The 19,537-nt window shown below is 42.6% G+C and overlaps 1 protein-coding gene across 3 annotated transcripts in view; it reads right to left on the reverse strand.

The window, feature by feature from the left end:
- The window catches only part of EEA1 (early endosome antigen 1), a 71,787-nt gene extending 58,285 nt beyond the window's left edge, over nt 1-13,502 (reverse strand). The window contains exons 1-3 of one of the 3 annotated variants that reach the window (XM_065670186.1): nt 13,326-13,502; nt 4,800-4,892; nt 1,393-1,515 (exon numbers count right to left, since the gene is read on the reverse strand). In XM_065670186.1, coding sequence (XP_065526258.1) covers nt 1,393-1,515; nt 4,800-4,892; nt 13,326-13,349 — 240 coding nt within the window. In that variant the 5' untranslated portion in view covers nt 13,350-13,502. Of the gene's footprint in view, nt 1-1,392; nt 1,516-4,799; nt 4,893-9,948; nt 9,989-13,325 lie in introns of those variants that run through there. The other 2 variants (XM_065670195.1, XM_065670205.1) reach the window with 2 other exon arrangements.
- Nucleotides 13,503-19,537: the final 6,035 nt, after the last annotated feature.

Consider the following 19,537-nt stretch of genomic DNA (forward strand, 5'->3'; position numbering starts at 1 on the left):
GGACGTCCATAACTGAAGAACAAGACCAACTCTCCCTGTATGGAGGACAGACAGGAGGGAAGAGCAAGGAGAACAGAGGGTTGAATGATCTGACTTACCAAAATTTTCATCAGCAGGGAGGAGTGGAAGACAGGTTAGTTAAGAAAACTACTATCAAAATTAACAGCAAGGTACTGATGCTTTGTCAACAAAGTAACAGTTTTCCAGGTCTCACAAAGTGTGAGCAAACACTGGCCTTGCAACATGTTCTATTTCCATGTTTGAGGAGAATGCAATGGCAAAGAAACCCAAATTCAGTAGGTTCTTGAGCACTGTTTCCAAGAAAACGTATTTGAACTTTTCACAGTAGTATCCACAAATGGAAAGCAAAACACCAGTTTATGCAAGACAAACTCAGCAATGTTTCATACGTCTGCTACCTAAGATGACACTAATAACATTATATGGCTGTTATAATGCTGTCCCAGAAGTGCCAAAGATGGAATGAAGGGTGATGACCTGTCTGTGTTGCTGTTTCAGGATCACAGTGTGCTTACTGGAGATGCAAACTATCCTTTTCTATCAACAAATACAAACCATCAGCTTCTCAGTAGTGAAGTACTTCAAACATTGCATACTAGCACTGATGATAGAGGTTAACAGATTTCCCCACTTTGTGTTTCTATGCATGCTGATAAAATAAAAGACCAAAGTCTTTGTTTCTCACCTCTTCCAGATACTTACCGCATCACTGTACCAAGAAACACAACTTTAGCAACAGGAAAGAGCAACAGCTAGTAACAACTGAATTTGCATTTTATGTGCTACACTAAATCCACAAGTTTTATAAAGTTAAAAAGTTGCAATCAGCTATTTAAAAGTAAAAAGTACTGACAAGTAACTGATTATGGAAAAACAAAACCTCAAAATGTGCAAGAACCCAGGGACAACTTAATGAAACTATGTTAAACACAACCCAGCTTAAATAAAAGAGTACATTCTTCAGGTAATCAAACCACCTCTGATGGCTCATATCCCAAAATCTACCCTTACCGTCCCATCAGGAATGCCACAGTCTGTCACAGGTAAGTCACAGCTTATTCAAGTAAGGTGTTTGCATTGTGACCAGATAATAAAGAATACATGTTCAAAAAGAATACACTGGTGACTGCAAGTACCACAATACCACAAATGTTTCATGTGAGAGACAACTGCAAACCAGAAAGCTAGATATAGATTAATTCTTCTGCTGAATGTATACTTTGGAATCATGCATAAGAGGTCAAATTATGTTTCAGCAAAGAATCAAAAGAAACAATTTAAAAAGCTGACACCCAAGCAAGAAGAAAAGTTGTATGCTCATTTAAAGCAGCCCATTACCAAAGCTATTGAATCAAAACAAACAAGACCCACAGTAACAGCTGGGAGGTCACGAGGCTCCTGTCTTCCTTCTGTCCCAGTGTGCTCATTCTGGTAATGTTCAGACAGATCAGTGGGAGTTACACACACTTTCATACATAGTGGACAGATGAAGCCCTGTGAAATGTATATTTGTTTTTAAGAAACTAATAAAGACAAAAGAGCAGATTTGGAATCAAACACCGTTCAAATTCTTACTCTGAAAGTTCTCTACAATCGCCAAACTAAGGTCTGTTTCCCTTTTGGAAAGGTAGGTTTTTCAAAACATCTGAATATCATGGAGAAGGCAAGAAGGAACAGTTATTAAGAACATGAAAATAAATAAATCTAAATCACACTATAAAAGCTAGCACCATGCTGCATACTATGCATTTTCCAGGCACTACTGGTACCCCTTTCATGTGACAGAGGAATAAGCTGCATAATGAGGTGTGAATGGACTGCTACAAGGCATCAGGTCAGATCCCCCACAGAGTTTTCCATAAGGGTGTTCAGATGTTCCACAGGGAGAGGCAAGGGTGGCGTGGTGAGACTGAAGAAATAGCCCTGTAAATTAATAAGCAAGGTAGCAGCAGCAGGATAGGTCCAAGTGCCAGCACACCTGCATGCCTGGCTGGCTGTCATGCTCATATAGGGAAAATTATGCACCTTCCTTGGTAGGATTTTAAAAAAACAAACTCAGCATACTCACCCAAGATTTACCAAACCCACAATTTTAACTGGCAGACACACACTACATGCTTAAACACCTAGAGAAAGTAGGCTGGAGAGTAAAGTGCTCTGATGCCTGCATCTCCATGGCAGAGCACTACAGAGGAAGTTAGAACACATTGAACACAACCCTCCATGGATGCATGGTGAAACTAAGGCCCCTTACAAAAAGGATGTCTGTGGCAAACCTGTCTGGCTCATGCAGCCACATTACACTCATGAAAGTGTAAGCATGCTGGTGAGCTCACTTTTAGCATGGAATATTTAGCATCCCTGTAAGCTGGGTCTCTTTAGCTTGCAAAAGAGGAGACTGAGGGGTGACCTCATCAATGTTTACAAATATGTAAAGGGTAGGTGTCAGGATGATGGAGCTAGGCTTTTTTCAGTGATATCCAGTGATAGGACAAGGGGCAATGGGTGTAAACTGGAACATAGGAAGTTCCACGTTAACATCAGGAAGAACTTCTTTACTGTAAGAGTGACAGAGCACTGGAACAGGTTGCCCAGGGGGGTTGTGGAGTCTCCTACACTGGAGATATTCAAGGCCCGCCTGGACAAGTTCCTGTGTGATGTACTGTAGGTTACCCTGCTCTTGCAGGGGGGTTGGACTAGATGATCTTTTTAGGTCCCTTCCAACCCTTGGGATTCTGTGATTCTGTGATTCTGTAATGCAGAGAGTGTTGCACTGGGACCTAAGCTACAAAGGTAGAATAGGCTCAAACATTTCCTTCTTGGGCAGACTGCAGTGAATAAATTATGTCTCTATACTTCATTACAGGTCTATGTGTGATCTGAAACACTGACATGGCCACAGACTGGATTAAAATAGATTTTTACCTCTCCTTGAGCAAGGAGCAGTTTGAATTCAGAATTCCCCACTCATACTATAATTCTCAAAAATCAGGAACCAGGCTTGAGGAGGTAGAAAACATAAGAATCTACACAGATTTAATAATTATTCTCCATTTGAATCTTGCAGCAATGAAAATTAGGAAATCTAGCTAAGAAACCAGAGTGCAAACAAGTTAACTGGATTTCTGTCTACATAATACTGAAGAACCAGGTGGCAACATAACAGTAAAACAGAGAGCAAACATTTTACAGAGTCCCACTGCGGTGCTCCTGGAGAGAAGCTCTCAGAGAGGCCACATCTCAGGCCACCTGCACAGGAAAAGAAGACCAACAGAAAGGCTCGAGTTTCATGCTGCAACCCATGAACCTCAGGAGAGTAAAAACCCATCACCAGCTTCAGAGCTCAGCTTGAAACAGATTTTGAAATCATACACTAAGCAGAGCACCCCACTTGTAACTAATGTAACAGATGGTAGAATTATTTACAACTAACAGATAGTCTTTCACATTATACAGTATCAACCAAAAGTGACACAGCAGGCTTTGGTCTCACCAAGTTTTGACTCAGTAGCAAGAAAAGCCAATGGTGCAACAGTGCAGGAACACCACTGCTTTGAAAACTCACCCTATGTTAAGAAAACACTACTACATTAGTATTGAGGTACCTTGTAACACCCACCAGCTGTACAGTCAGTGATACTGCACTCATACTAACAGAATTGTGCAACTTTAGACAAACTGTGGAAAGAAGCAATTACCCCATTGCACATTTTTATGCCTTAACTAACTACAGAAGTAATGAAATTTTAGTCTGCAATTCAAGAATATTTATTTACTTCAGGGACAGTGCATGTGAGATACAGCTGGGCTCAGAAATGCATAACTTGTGCAACATGCAACAAAATATTAAGGAATGATTATACTGACTGCAATAAAGCTTCGAGAAATAAGAAATAAGCAGATATGCAAATGGAAGGCAATTATGATTTTAAAATGGCACAGTGGAAGTTTCTCCTGTCTCTTATCATAGAAGACGTTGGAGTATTTATATCATCATATACTTTATTTCGTGTCAGAAAAGGTACTTTGCTCCCTTTAATGCTGTAATGGGAGTAATGAACCTTGCACTGCATTTGTATGCTAAGCTTGAAACATTTTCAAGCTAGGTAATCAGGCTACATTAGCACAAACTAGCTTCAACAGCCAGTGAAGTCAGTTTGCATTTTTCAGAGTTAATATTTGACAACACTGTAAATCCAAAGACATTGTAAGATGGGATTGAAGCAAGGACAACTTATTCTGTTGGTTAAGTATGGCAATCAGCACATAAAAATGGACAGAATTTACAAGGGGTAGCGTTATACACCAACACCAAACAAAACCCAACACATTTGATGTTTCACAAGGAGGAGGAGGTTTCCCGTACACATTGTAGTGTAGCAGAAGCAAGGTGAAAAAGGAGTACAAGTGTGATAAAATGTTAAAGCTTGGTTTTGGTTTTTTTTGAACTCTAATAATTACTAATGAGGAGTCTTAAGCTTATGTCTCATTTCTTTGAATTTTAATAATTCACCTCTAGGATTACAGGAAGTATTGCCTCTGACCATTTAGATAGATAAGCCTAATTGACATTTACATATAAATATGGTCTAGCCTTCCTAATTTTTTTTTTTTTTTACTTAAATAACAACCAATTCTTATAAGGTAACACTTCTAAGTATTTACTTAGTACAGCTGTTATTTAGGTAGGGCATCAAAAGTTACTCCCAACAGCTTCATGGATCAGAGAAACAGCACCCCAGGTTCAAGACTGCAGTCCCATGTATGGTGCACAGTACCTCGGAGGAGCCTTCACTGTTCACATCCACGGCATTTCCTGGTGTGGCAGATGAATCCGAATCAGAGCTCTGAGATCCACCCCTACCTGGAGTCTGAAATAGAGGGAGGAGAAAAAAAAATGAGTGTCTGCAGACTACTTAATAAAGCATGGTACACATGCAAAGGCTTCTCTTGTACTCGCTGGAATACAGAAGTATTTTCCCTCCACAAGAGCAATGATGTGAACAAGCTGACAAACAATTATATAATTTTCAGCGCAACACTTCAACAAAAACTTTTATCCAAGACTCTCAACACATCAAAATACAAGCAGATACCACAAGCAAAGGCCAGGATTTTAAACCACTTCCTCCTCATGAACACTCAACACAAAACAAAGAAGTAGGCTAAATTCTGCCCTTGTATTACTGACTCTGATGCTAAATTAGCTCTCTATATCTAACAGAAAAACACTAGAAATTACAATCTAAACAGTTTCAGAAGTAGTAAACTAGTATCATACTACTTACTTTACAACTTGTTTACAATCTGAACAAACCTTCAAGTATTTGAAAGACAGAAAACTGAAGAGTGAGGACTGTGCTGATGCAATAAGCATGCAAGAAGGTACACTGCCTTGATTTGGAAATATAAAAATACAAAGCCTGTTAAACAGAAAGACAACCTCTAAAAAAACCTCCTCTGAATATGCTGAAAATGAAAACAACTGTATTTGAAACTACAGAGAAAATAAGCAAATCAATTTGAAATACTACGTAATTCAAAATCTGGATAGATGCGTCACAGCTTACAACGCTTATTTAACTATAACTTTGATTTAAACTTGATTTAACTTCTCTTACTCATCTCCAGAACACTATCGATTGACCAGTGGCAGAAAACCTAGCAGTCTCAAAGGAAACACAAATAAAGAAATTAACTTAATACTGATATGCAGTCCTAGTTTCAGCAAAAGTTTATTATCCAATTCCATGATGACAACTGCAAATGGCATGAAGTAATGCTACTGCTGCAGCTTAGCACATCTGGAAACACTTGTAATGTTATAAGGAATTTTCTAACTTAATATAGGGGTATCAAAGATACAGAATTTTAATTATATAGGCCAAAATCTACAGAGAAGGACAGAAGTAGTTAGTTTTCATTTCTAGACCCTGGTGTCTCCAAAATAGTATTTGGTTTTGAATTTTCATGCTCAAATATATCTTTTTTTCCCCTACACAAATCAACTATATAACCTTTCATAAGATATCTGCAGCATGCAGGCTTTTCCATTCTTTGAAGATTAAGTACATTTTCCTGCTTTGTTTTGTAAAGAATGTTCTATTTCCAACTTTCATAAAGATAACTTTTTATTACTAATTAAATAAAAATATGTAATAAAAAGGCCAAGTCTACTGATTAAGGACTTAATTCCCATAGAGATACAGTTCAGTTTTAGAAATGCTCCAAAGACTGGCCAAAGGGAAGTGAACAGGAGTGAAGCAGCAAGCTATCGGAGCTGACAACAGTGAGAGAACCACCTCTCCTCATTCCAGCCTTCTCTGGGGTTATCAGTTAAGTGATGAACATATGCTGGTTCTCCTACTCCGATGCCTTTTTTTATTGTAGCTGGTTTATGTTTCTAAAGAAAGTAAGAACACCATAGTTTCCTTCTAGTACAGCATACTAAAGCAATAGGCAAGGTGATGCAAGGTTACCAATTTAATAATAATAGGAGAGTCAAAAAAGCTGTAAGCAAAAACTACAATGCACATGTAAAGCACATAAAAATGAAGGCATCAACCAGTACTTCTCCTCCAGGTCACTGATACAGACAGTAAACAAGGCACATCCTAGCACGGACCATGGGTGCACGGTCATCGAGTTTTCATGACATCAAACTGGGAGGACCAGTTGACACATTCAGGGATAGGGCTGCCATTCAGGGGATCTAGACAGACTAGAGGAATGGGCCAACAGGAACCTCATGCAATTGAACAGGGACAAATTAAGAGTCCTGTGCCTGGGAGGAAAACCCCTGGCTGAAACGCAAGCCTCTGCCAAAAAACACCCAGGGCTCATATCAGTCAGCAAGCAGATCAGGAGCTAGCAGAGTGCTGAGGCAGCAGAGAGGACCACCAGCACCCTGGGTTGTAGTAACAGGAGCCCAGCCAACCGACCAAGCAAAGGAATCACTCCACCAGCACCCATGTGACAACATCAAGATACTGCATCCAGTCTTGGCTCTCCCAGTCCAGGGTGGATATTGACAAACCAGAGTAAGTTCAGCAGAAGGCAACAAAGGGAGCTGGAGCACCTGCCCTGTGGGAGAGGCTGAGGGAACAGGGCTGGCTCAGTCTGGAGTTCTGGGAGGGCTCAACAGCAGCCCCACCACCATCTATGAGGAGGTCATCAAAGGGAGAAAACCAGGCTGCTCCCAGCAACATACAGTGGAAGGACAATACACAAAAACTGAAACAAGACTGGTTCCCACTGACATAAGGAAAAGTTATTCTGGGATGAAGCCAGGCCTGAACAGTCTGCTCCTGACCTCTTGAGCTGGTCCAGCTCACAGCAGGAGCTCAAGCTAGAGAGTTCCTGAGTTCCCTTTCTGCTCAGATTGTTCTGCAATCTCTGAAGTGCTGCCCTGAGGAAACACACGTCCCACAAGAGATCTCTGAAACACAAGTTTAGTAACTCCACAAATGAAGTTATGGATTGTGCGCATTGACAGTCAGAAGAATAATATCTAAAGCAATTGGTAAGGTATAGCCAAGTTTCTCAGTAAGACAGGGAAGTTTAATTATTGCATCTAATGTTATAAACAGTTTTCTTCGGTTTATATAGTTCAGAAGTTCCTTCCCATGCAACCCATAAACCACAATCATGCAACCCAGATCTAAGTCTCACTTGTGAATCCATTTTGTGCAAAAACAAAGAATCCATAGAAGATGTACTGTCTATACGAGGGAAGATGGCCAGGTGTCAAAGCTTTCTTCCATAAAGGAGTTGAACTTTACGATATAAGAATCAATTTCTCATTGAGATTAATTTTTTTAAAAGGCTTTAGAAAACTGAGCATAATAAGGCTTTTGTATGGAAGTTAGCTACAGTGGCTGTTTTATTCTAGAAAGCCTGAGAACTTGGACCCCCCTCTGCCCCAGCATCTATACCTGCGAGTAGAAATGTCATGTTATAAATGGAGGAAGTGTCAGCATTAATGGATATGAACTTCTTTACCAATGCTTTACAAGAAAAGAAAGCCTTTTGTTCCACTTTTCAGCTCCAAAAACTTAAGAATGCATCTTTACGTAGCCTTGGACAGAAAGGTACAAAAAGCAGAGGGAGAACCTTAACAAAACTCAATAGCCTGGACAATGGCAGTAAGAGACAGTCCAACCATCTCTTTAGACGGGCAGCATATACCTCCACTTTTGCAATACTTGAGCATATACATAACTAATGAATCAATTCATCCCAAACCTAAGAACCTTCTGCAACAATTAACACAATATTTTCTTCACCTTATAACTTCTTATACTCTAGTATGCATTGTTAATCACCCATCACATTCTGTCTCAGAGTTGACTGCATTTTGCAATGAGATTTGCATATTAAGCTCAGCTAGTTCCAGCACTATAAATTGGAGATTATTACAACCTCCAGGATGAAAGCTATTATATTAGAAGTACAGTATTATTAGTATGTAGTTTATTAAAGTATTTGCATTATGAAACACTTCAGACATGCTATAATCATGTTAAAAGGCATCGCACAGCATATCCTACAACACACAACATATATAACAGAAATTATTATACAGTACATGCTAAAACCCTTTTAACTTTTAAAAAAGCAATGCACTCTCTTTAAAAGCAAAATCATAGTTCCAATGCTGGAGGCATTTCCTGGAGAGTGGCACGCACAGGGAAGAAGGGTGGGAAGGAAAGGGGTCATTAAGTAACTTTCAGGATCAGGAGAATCACCCCATAGCACCCATTTGCAAAGTAATACAGACTAGCAAGAAAAATTCATTACAATTTGAAAGAATGCTATGGAAAACAAGACCATAAATGCAATTAATTTATCTTTCAGAGCTGTAACATAGTTTAAACATACTCCAACAGCCAAATGATTGGGGGATTGGGAATATTCTTAATTGATCATTGAAATAGGTTCAGAAACATGTTGAAGCTTGGCTCCCAGACCACTGTTATATCACATTCCATTTAAAAAGAAAATAATTTTAAAAATCACACCACAATGAACAACTCAGGCTTCATGAACTAAGAAAAGGCTCAGAATGATGCTCTGGTTTTAGTTGGACTATACGGGGGACCAAAAGAATGAGGTATGAATTCCACAGGAAAAGTAAATTTTCACACAGGTTTCTGTATATGTATCTTTACAAAATTAACATTTAACCCTTAAAGGCATAGCTGCAGTTTAAACACTGATGCAAAATCAGTCTTTCACTCAGTGTATTTCTTTTGTAGTTGTCAGTTCTATTTGCTTACTCTGCAGAGAGGCATGTTGCTACTCCTAGCACTACAGTTGTAGAAGTAATATGCTAAACTTCATGATGTTCTGTGTTTTCTCAAATCTGCAAGCTAATAAAATGAAACATCATTAACAACTAAAAGGATGACAATGATTGCAGCTTATTTTCTGAAAATTATATAATGAATGAGTTGAGCTAATGCATTAAAATGAGTATAAATATGGATCGCTACCGTGTCATTTTGCATCATCATTTATCTGTCTATTGCTATGCTCCATTCAGTTATGATACTCTATTCAGCAGTTTTAAATTCAGACTAATTTAAACCTTTGAAAAATATGTTAAGCCTCGAGAAAGTCTAAACAAATCCAGATATATACAGTTTTCCTACCACACACTTAAAAGCTACAGGAGGGTCCAAACATATTAAGGTCTTGAAGCAACAGACAAGATGCAAGAATGGGAAGATAAGAAGGCCAAAGCCCTTGTTATCAAACAACTCTCAGTGCTAGAAACAGAGTACAGTGAAACAGTACTATTACTTAATTCTAAAGAAGTGCAACACTGTTTTATGACTCTGTAAAATGAAATGACTCCTGACTTCATAAGGCATAAAACCTTTCTTTCCCATCGCACCATCAGTTACAGGCAAGAGGGCCTTGTACCTTGGAAGAGGTACACATGCTCCCTTCAACCCCACAGGAAGGTCATGAGCACAGCTGCAGTTCAGCATCCACCCAAGCAAATAAGCTCTCCAGCAAGTCCTGCAATTATAAAATTATAGGTAAGGCATGAGATGCAATGCATCCTGGGCCAGTAAATATCTCCGCTCCTGAGTCTGGAGTAAGAGAAAAGGTGACTGTACTACCCAAGCTACAGAGTTGCCTCCAAAGCCTTATTCTCCACCTAGACCCCAAGATCTCACAACCAAGCACCCAAGCATTGCTAGAAACAGAGCAATGGGACCTTACCACCCAAACACAGCAGTCACTAACAGTTGCAGACAGCCAGTTTAACACAAAGACTGAAGACAAAAACTAGCATCAAACTGGCCCAACAGATGAATCCTTCACTACAAAATACCAGCCATGGGAAGAAGGCTCATAAGGTCAAAGTAATCCTTCTTCCACCAGCTGAAAATAAATGCCTCCATATTACAAAAATCAGGATTTCTTTTCTTTCATTTTTCCTTCTTTTTTTTTTTTTTTTTTTTTTTAAAAAAAGCTCTGGTATTTTGCAAATATAAGAAGTGAACTCTCCTTTAACAGATCAGAGGCAACAGCCACAGCCCTGCTAGCAGATTAACAAAGGAGAGGTGACACAATAGCCACAAAGGGCCTTCAGAGTTGAACACAATAAAGAATAGGCAGCTCTCTAAAGAAAACACTGACAAATATCATAATATCCTGGCAGTAAAGTTTTTGTCTCAGACATTCCACAAAGGTGTCTTTTGGGAAAGACAACCTTTTTCTAGATCAGCATGACAAACCATGGCAGAACTGAGAAGTGGCAAGAATGAATGAATGGGGGTTTTACAGTGCAAATGTACAGAACAGATGGATCCCCAGGATGTCACACAAAAAACACACATAACATTTAGAAACAGCTTGCAGGGAAAGGACCTAAACTGAGGACCTAGCTGAAGACAGCATGGAGATACTAACTTCAAATACTAAATGAGCAATGTTCAGTAGTGACAAGTATATAATACTTTCTATTTTGAAAATATGCCATTCAAAGTGACCATGAAGGTGCTTTTAAAAACACAAATTAACGTGTGGAAGAAATAAAAAGGTGATCAAGGCACAGAAGCAGTATAAAAAAAAAAATATCTGATGTTTTAAAAATTCAGGATTCAGAATTTCAAATAAGAGACAAGAACTACAAACAGTATCTTTGTAGCTTGATGGCCAGCTGAGTTATAAATAAAAAAGGAATGTAACAATTAGGGGTTTTTAACCATACTTCCATAACTCAAGTTATATCACCAATAATGACTAGCCATCCACCTAGAAAGGGCAGCACCACCTATAATCAAATAATAAGCTCAACATGTGTACAAGAAACTATGTTTCAGTGACTGGAAGGTGAGTTTCTTTCGCCATTTACGTTAATGATGCCCAAGAAAAAGGCCAAGAGGTGGTTCCTTGGCCTTCAAGCTATTGCCTCAGAGACGTGAAAGATTTTAATACATAATTTTTAATTTGCTCTTTATGAACAGATTTGACAGCAAGCTAAGGCTCACTGTTAACACCAAAATACATCAGAAGTCTTTTTCATACTTTGCCAACCACGGATTGTAAATCAGAAAGGTATGTATGAGGTTGCACATTTCTAAAAGCCCTTTTAGCAAGAGGTATTTTCTTAAAAGCTTAGTTATTTACACCAATTAAAACTGACACCTTTAAAAATCTTGGCATTTCTCTGTTTTGGGGCAGGAAGAAGTCTGGTTTGCCTTTCTTGGCAATTAGTTCTACTGTAATCCTGTAATTTTGGGGAGCCACTAGGGAACATCTTTTTCTTTAAACTTTTGAGAGAAGATGCCCATTTCTAACACATGAAAACTTTCACACTGACGTTAATTTTTTATAGGAAGTGTTTAGCTGAAATTATATTTAGAGGCAAATTTCCTCTGGCACTGTATCGAGCTTCCTTCTCTATCAAAGAAGCTTTCTTTGATGACCTGTAATTCCTCAGAATCAATAAACACCCAGTTAAAAGCTGCCAATATTTAATTAGGTCCACACTAAGTTTCCCAGCTTGTTAGCAGGGCTTCCCATCAAACTTCAGGAAGGAAGTTCTTCCTGTAAACACAAAGCTCCAAACAGACCAAGAGTGCTCTTCACCTGCTTAGGGTCTATGACCAAAAAACAACGTGATGCACGCTTTACACTGAGAAAGTTCGCGGTATGCATACTGATGTACTTTCTTCCCCTCTGTGAACTCTCATTCTTGTAGCACCGCGTCCTTGCATGGCAGGTGAAGAAAGCATGCCACGATTTCCGATAAAACACCCTTCCACAGACGTGCTACGCGGACAGCATGCTTTGAAAGAAACACTTGAACGACACGTCAGATAAAACACGCTGGTTTCCCCTTCCCGTGAGCGCCTTCTGCATGGCACGGTGCGGAATCCGAAGCGCTGCCTTCCCACCGCCGCCGTGACTCAACCCTTTTGGGTGCATCCTTCAGCCGAGCGCCAGAGACGGACTCCCCGAGCCCTGAGCCATGATGACTGACACCTGCCCTTCCCTTTACCAGCACCTCCCCGACGTCTTCCACCCGAGCCACCAGCGAACTTCAAGGCGACTAGTACCGCCGCGGCAATACGCGAGGATTTGGGATGGAAGGGTTTCATAAATGAGCGTCACAAGTTGGCTTTACACAGCAGGCAGAGCTGCCGGAAAAGCCGGTTCCTAACATAAGGGACACCGCTGGCCGGTGGCTGCCGGCATGGCTTTCGGCGTTGGAAGCTTGTTTGCCTGCTGGCCCTGGGGCAATCACCCCAGGTCCCCGCGGCAGATCTCCCCAGGGGGGGCTTCACTGAACATGCCCGAAGCGCGGCCAGCCCGGAGCCGCCGCGACTAGCGAAGGTGGCGGGGGGAGACGCCGCCGCGCTGCAGGGAGGAGCCACGCCGGGGCAGGGCAGCCCCTCGCCCCACCGGCAGGCCCCCCGCCCGACGCCGAGGACCCACCCGCTGCCGACACCCCCGCCCAGCCCGGGGGACGCGCACAGCGGGCCCGGCCCACCCCGTCGGGGCTCGGGCCGTCCCCCGCGTCGCGGGGAGGAGGAGGCGGCGGGCAAGCCCACGGCCTCCGCAGCCGCCACGGGCCTATCCCCTCCGCAGCGCCGTAGGACGGGACGGGACCGGACGAGCCGCTCCGAGCCGGTGACTCCGGCCCCGCCGCGGGGAGCCCAGCCCCGAGCGCTGCCGGCACCAGGAAGCGGCACCTCCCCGCCACGCCACGGCACGGCACGGCACGGCAGAGCAGGGCACGCCGCCCTCACCGCCGCTAACCGGGGAGGGTCTCACTGCCTTACCCGCTGCAGAATCCGCCTCAACATGGTGGCGGAGCCCGGATGCCGCCGGGCGGCCGCGGCCAGGCCGAGGGGAAGCTGCGGGGCCCCGCACAGCACCGCCCTCGGCCCGCAGGATCCCGGCGCGGCCCGCTCGCCCCGTGACAGCCGCCGCGGCCGTGGAGGCGGGGCAGCCGCGCCGCCTCGCCTCGCCTCGCCTCACCGCCCCGCCCCGGGGAGGGACGGGCCCGGGGGACCGGGGTTGTCACCACCCACCCGCGGGGGCTGGAACGAGAGAAGGGAAAACGGGCGAAAAGGGGCCGGGGCGGCCAGCCCGGCGGGGCTCATCATAGGGATGGGGTGGCTCTGGCGGCGCAGGGTCTGCGCCCCGATCTGCTCCGCGGGGCCCGGGCCAGACTCCGTCCCTGAGCGGCGGGCCCAGCACCGCGGCTGTCAGTGCGCCTCCTGTTCTCCGCCGGTGTCTGTGCCACCCGGGACGCGCCCGGTGGCGAAAGAAGGAGCGGAGACGGCGGTGCCTGCCCCCCGGCCCTCGGCAGCTGCCCGCTCGGCCTGCAGAGCCCGCGCAGGCCGCTGGTGCGGGAGCAGGCGCGTTCACGGTCCCCGGCAGCACGGCCGCTCGCCCTCAGGGGCCGCCGCCGCAGCTGCAGCGCCCCTCGCTGCAGTCGTTGCTCCGGAATCGGGTCCTGGGCAGGGGAAGGAAGCGAGCGGTAGATTACACTTGCAGGTGAGGCCCCCGCATGAGGCAGAGAGCAAACGCAGCTCCGTGTTACTTTGCTGGTCGTGAGGTATTGAAAGCGCTCAGGAATGCACGTTAGAGTATGGCTGAAACATACTCATCTGGATAATGAACTGGAAATCTAATTCTGAAGGAGCAAGCTAATTCCTTCGAGCCCTGAGCTGAAAAGGCGATCTCGTGGCCCTCCTCTGGGCTTGTTCCAGCAGTTCCATGTCCTTTTTATGTTGAGGACACCAGAACTGCACACAATACTCCAGGTGAGGTCTCACAAGAGCAGAGTAGAGGGGCAGGATCACCTCCTTCGACCTGCTGGTGACACTCCTTTTGATGCAGCCCAGGATACGGTTGGCTTTCTGGGCTGCGAGCGCACACTGAAGCTGGCTCATGTTCATTTTCTCATCGACCAACACCCACTAGTCCTTCTCCACAGGGCTGCTCTGAATCTCCACTCAACCTGTAGCTGTGACCTGTAGCATGACCCATCAGGTGTTCTTTAAATGTCAGAGAAGAACATTTGCTCACAAAAACACACACCTACCTTCAAAAAAAAAAAAAAAAAAAAAGCACACAAGAAAAAAAGAAGTACAGCTCAAAAACATCAGTTCATCCAAGCAAGAATCTGTCTGGTGAAGCCCCACCAGACGTACAGCATTCAGCTCTGGACCTGCAACACAAGAGGGATGTGGACCTGTTAGAGTGAGTCCAGAGGAAGCCACAAAGATGATCTGAGGCCTGGAGCACCTCTCCTATGAAGACAGGCTGGGAGAGTTGGGCTTGCTCAGCCTGGAGAAGAGAAGGCTCAGGGGAGACCTAATAACAGTCTTCCAGTACCTAAAAGGGACCTAGAAGAAATCTTTGAGAGTGACTTTTTACAAGGGCATGTAGTGACAGGCAAGGGGGAAGGGCTTTAAACTGAAAGACGGTAAATTTAGATTAGATATTAGGAAGAAATTCTTCACTATGAGGGTGGTAAGGCATTGGCACAGGTTGCCCAGAGAAGCTGTGGCTGCCCCATCCCTGGCAGTGTTCCAGGCCACGTTGGATGGGGCTTTGAGCAACCTGGTCTAGCGGAAGGTGTCCCTGCCTGCGGTAGGGGTGTTGGAACTGGATGATATTTAAGGTCTCTTCCAACCCAAACTGTTCTATGATTCTACGATCTGTAGGTCCTGAGGCAAAAACCCACATGAGATGTGGCAAGAGAGTTGTTAGAATACCAGTAGCTTCTGGAATACATAATTCAGTACACTGCAGTTCTCTGTTCTATTCTATAGCTGTAACTTTTACATACTGGATGCAAGACAAAGTGTTATGAGTAAATAATAAACCTGTTCAATGACTAATTGTGCTGAGTAGAACAAATATGGGAGAGCACCAGCTGTGCTGTAAGGATGGAAGATGTTTTTCTACTCAAAGGCTGACATTTCTAAGTACTCTGAAATCCTCAGACTTAGCATGAGTTACACGCACATGACGAGAAGGATTCAGCTGCAGCAGCTTAAGGCTTGAGGCACAGCAACATTATGTGATTGAACTTGGCTTGCTCCAGCTACAGGCTCCCGTGTGCTTCATGCCAAGTCATTTAGTCCACAACTGGGGTGGGTCAGGAGTCCACACACAGTTGGTGATTGCTTCAGCTGATGAGCACTGATGTCTTTGGCACATCCATTAAACCATTTTCATTTATGTATGTGTCCAGAGTATGAATGGTGTTGAAATTCAGCAGTTGGGTTTGTTTCAGAATTTTGCACACGTGATTAATAATAAGAATTGATTGGGTCTGTATGGCTGTACAGGTAAATATCCAGGAAGGCTGTACATTTACTCTACAGACATTTACTCTAAATCTAATCAAACTGACCCCAGATTTTAATATCTCACTCTCTTTACTAGATATTTCAACAATAGTGAGTGGCAGCCCAGATGATGAACTGCTGGAGTGCTCAACTTGCCATAACCATGTAACTTAAGCAGCCTATCCTTGCAACACGTTTTTTATTCTCCTAGGTTATCCATTCCCAAATGCCCAGAGGAAGACAGACATTTGAGGATACTAGTTAAAAGTTTTACATCAGATGAGGATTTTCTTAGACAAGTCTTGCAAGGAAATGCACGATCCTTTGTTTGTGTGGATTTTTGTGTGAACATATGCATCTGTCTCCCTGTCCACCCATCATTCCCTTGGTAACTTATGAATCCATCAGCCAATTTCAATCAAGTACAACAGAGACAGATAAGGCTTAAAGATATCAAGTTCCTACAAATTTAAACAGGCAGGCAGGGAGAGGAGAGAGACCCTATTGATTCCTGTCTGTAAAGGAAAGACTGCAATGTGACTGCCTTTACTCAATGCCAGAGAATGCACATAAAACTTCACCCTGGGGAAGAAATCCAGGGTGAAGGGGGAGTTTAAATCAGTCCCATTTGCAGTGGAAGTCCTTGGTTTTAATTATTGTGTGTATGGTAATGCCTATGAATTCATAACGTGCTACCCTAATACTGAAATCTCAGGCTGATAGAGTATTAGGTTATATCCTCAGGTATGGAAGTTATAAATTTTCATTGCATCCAACTGTATAAACTCTGTGAGGGATTTGGTGACAGGGAGATTAAAAGCTGCCTTCCTGTGGAGTCCACTGGTAGCCAGAAGTTTCAGACCACAATCACGGCAGAGACTTTCCCAAGTCCAGCTGGAAGCAGGTACTTCATCCTCTGAACAGAAGCCAAAGGCTGAAAGTCTGAACTACCTCAACCTCTTGCATACCTGCAGAAGTCAGCATGCCTTTATTTCAGTAGAGAACTGAAATCAATCTTTTCACTGTACCAGCAGCATTGAGGATGGCCCGGCACCTTTCAGACCTTCTGATGGATTACTGCTTTTCTCTTTTTTTTATAAAATGGTTATGCATATAGCCAAACAAAAGCAACGATTCCTGGACCATGGCTCACAGGATTCAGTGCCCTTGCACTCTTACTCCATAATTGAGGGCCACAAGGAACCCCCATCACTTGGTACAAACTGGCAGGGAAAATAGCACGTGGTATGCCCACAGCATGTATGCTCACTTAGACTTGCGGCCTACACACTTGGTAAAGATTCTTGGCTACATGGTCCTACATGTTTCCAGTGTTTATATGGATGGTTATTTTCAGTCATGTTAAGTTCCTAACCCCAAATCTCTTGGTCACAAGCTCCTTGGGTCATGATGTGCTGCACTGGAAAAGTATCCCATTTTTTCAAGTTGTTGCTTTTAAGAATCCTGTTTATAAGAGGCATGAGCCTCTTGTTGGTTTTGATTTTTGTTTGATTTGGTTTTGTTTTTTTCCCAGCTTTTTAACTGTACATTTTTGACTGTCACTATATGATGCTCATATACTTTCAGCAAGTAGCTTTCAAATTTACCCATGTCTTTTCCCAAGGCTCTCTCCTGTCAAGTTAAACTCTAGGAAAAACAGTTGAACACAGTTTGTTTAAACTATTTGTATGTTAAAAACCATAATAACTAGCAGGTAAAAGTAATATGTTAAAAATCCACATCACAAACCATGGAACAGACAAAGAGAAATAATAAAAAGCATTAAGAAGGTGCCAACCATCTGTCTTCAAAGATTAAAATTTTCTATAAACTCCCTTTATCTCCTCAGCCAAGCTCTTCCAATAAACCTGTGTTTGAGGTGTTGGAGAAAACTAGCATCTTACACACAGTTTAATTATGAAGACACACACACACCCACACACACACACCCTGCCCCAAACCCCATGAAATGATACATATGGAAATTACTGATCAAAAGAAGTATTTTATCTTAAAACACTTCACACAAGCACAGGAAATTTGTTACCTCTTGGAAATAGTTCATAATATTTGTACAATAACTACTGTGCATATTTATGAAATAGCAGCCAAGGAGTCACCGCAGAGATTAAGATATGGCCATCATCTACAGTTCAGTCCTCGATGATTTAGAAACCCTGCCTCCTGGAGCCTGGATTCTAAAATGACGGTAAAGTAGATGACATTTCATGAACAGTTAGTAAATTTATGACTACAAAAAAAGAACAAAGCTATTATAAGAGCAAATTCTTAAGCAATACAGCCTAAATTATAACATTACTGAAAACATACATGTGGGATTTTTAAGTTCCTCTAAGTAAGTGGCTTATTAGCATGTATTTGATGGAATATCATGGATTTGGGTATTCCTAAATCAAAGCAGCATTTCATCAACTGCCTACTCGGAATTGTCATTTAAGAAGAACATGGCTGGACAAATTAAAATTCGTGAAGGAAAAACTACCTTGAAGAGGAATGTTTCAGCTATTGATGGTCTCATCCCAAAAAAAGGTTTCCAACATAAAAGCAGAGTGCAGTTCAGATTCATGGAGAGCTTTTTTTCTCAGTCATTTTGCTGAGAAACTACAATTGAAACTCAGCATTCTTGCAGGCAGCACCAAAAAGCATGATGAGACCAACAGCTGAAAACACCTGATAAAAGAGAAGTTCTTGGTGAAACTAGTGATATGGAGAAGTAAGTGTTTGATGGTTGGGATGAGACATCAGTGAGACTCACAGTACGTCAAGAAAAAATCATTTAAAAAGTGACACATAAATGTTAATAGTCCAAAAGGTAGAAAAGATTGGAAACCAACATTTTGTTCAACTCTTTGTAGACTTATGAAGACACAAAGTAACAAAAGCGTATGACAAAATTTGGAAGCTTTACAAAGTATAGATTTGGGAACAACTGCATCTTCAAATGAAGGCAGGGCTGCTTAGCAGCACATAGTGGGGGTACATGGGCCTTGCCAGACACTGCTGAGGCAGGCGGCTGCCAGTCCCTCCCTGCCTGCCACCTGCATATATATGGGGCACATCTGCTCCACAATAGCCAAAGGAGAACTAAGATAGCCAATGAATAACAGATAAAAGGCTTTTCAGAGTTCTCAAAATATGAAAATCTGTATTTGTTTCTGATTTTTCTATTTATGTAGGAATATACTTTAAAATTCGTGATGACTAAGTATTAAAATGACATCACCTATCTTGCCTTCAAAAGAGTTTGACAGTTCAGATTGAACTCTTGGTATTTCATTATTTACAGTTTGGCTCCCCCTCAGCTTTATCAAGGGAAACAAATGTGTTTAGCCTCGCAAATATTTAGTGTGGTTTTAAACTAGTGTTAGCAAATCAAGATTATCCAGTAGCTTGGGCACTAGTCTAAGGCTTGAGAGACTGCATATAATTTTGCACTCCACCCGAAACATCCTCTGAGTAACACAACACCTATAGAAAAGGAAATACTGGTACCTCTCAATTGTAAAAAGAAATTGGAATCTTGTGATGAAATGCATTAAAAAGAGTCAAATATTACTACTAATGTAAATTTATTGGCAATCAATTAGGTTGTAATAACCACGATTTATAACCAGTGAAAGAAATATAGTTTCCCATGAAGAACATATCCTACAGCTTCACCTTCA

Source organism: Lathamus discolor, chromosome 1 (genome assembly GCF_037157495.1).
Source record: "Lathamus discolor isolate bLatDis1 chromosome 1, bLatDis1.hap1, whole genome shotgun sequence".
In the NCBI taxonomy this organism is placed as follows: domain Eukaryota; kingdom Metazoa; phylum Chordata; class Aves; order Psittaciformes; family Psittacidae; genus Lathamus; species Lathamus discolor.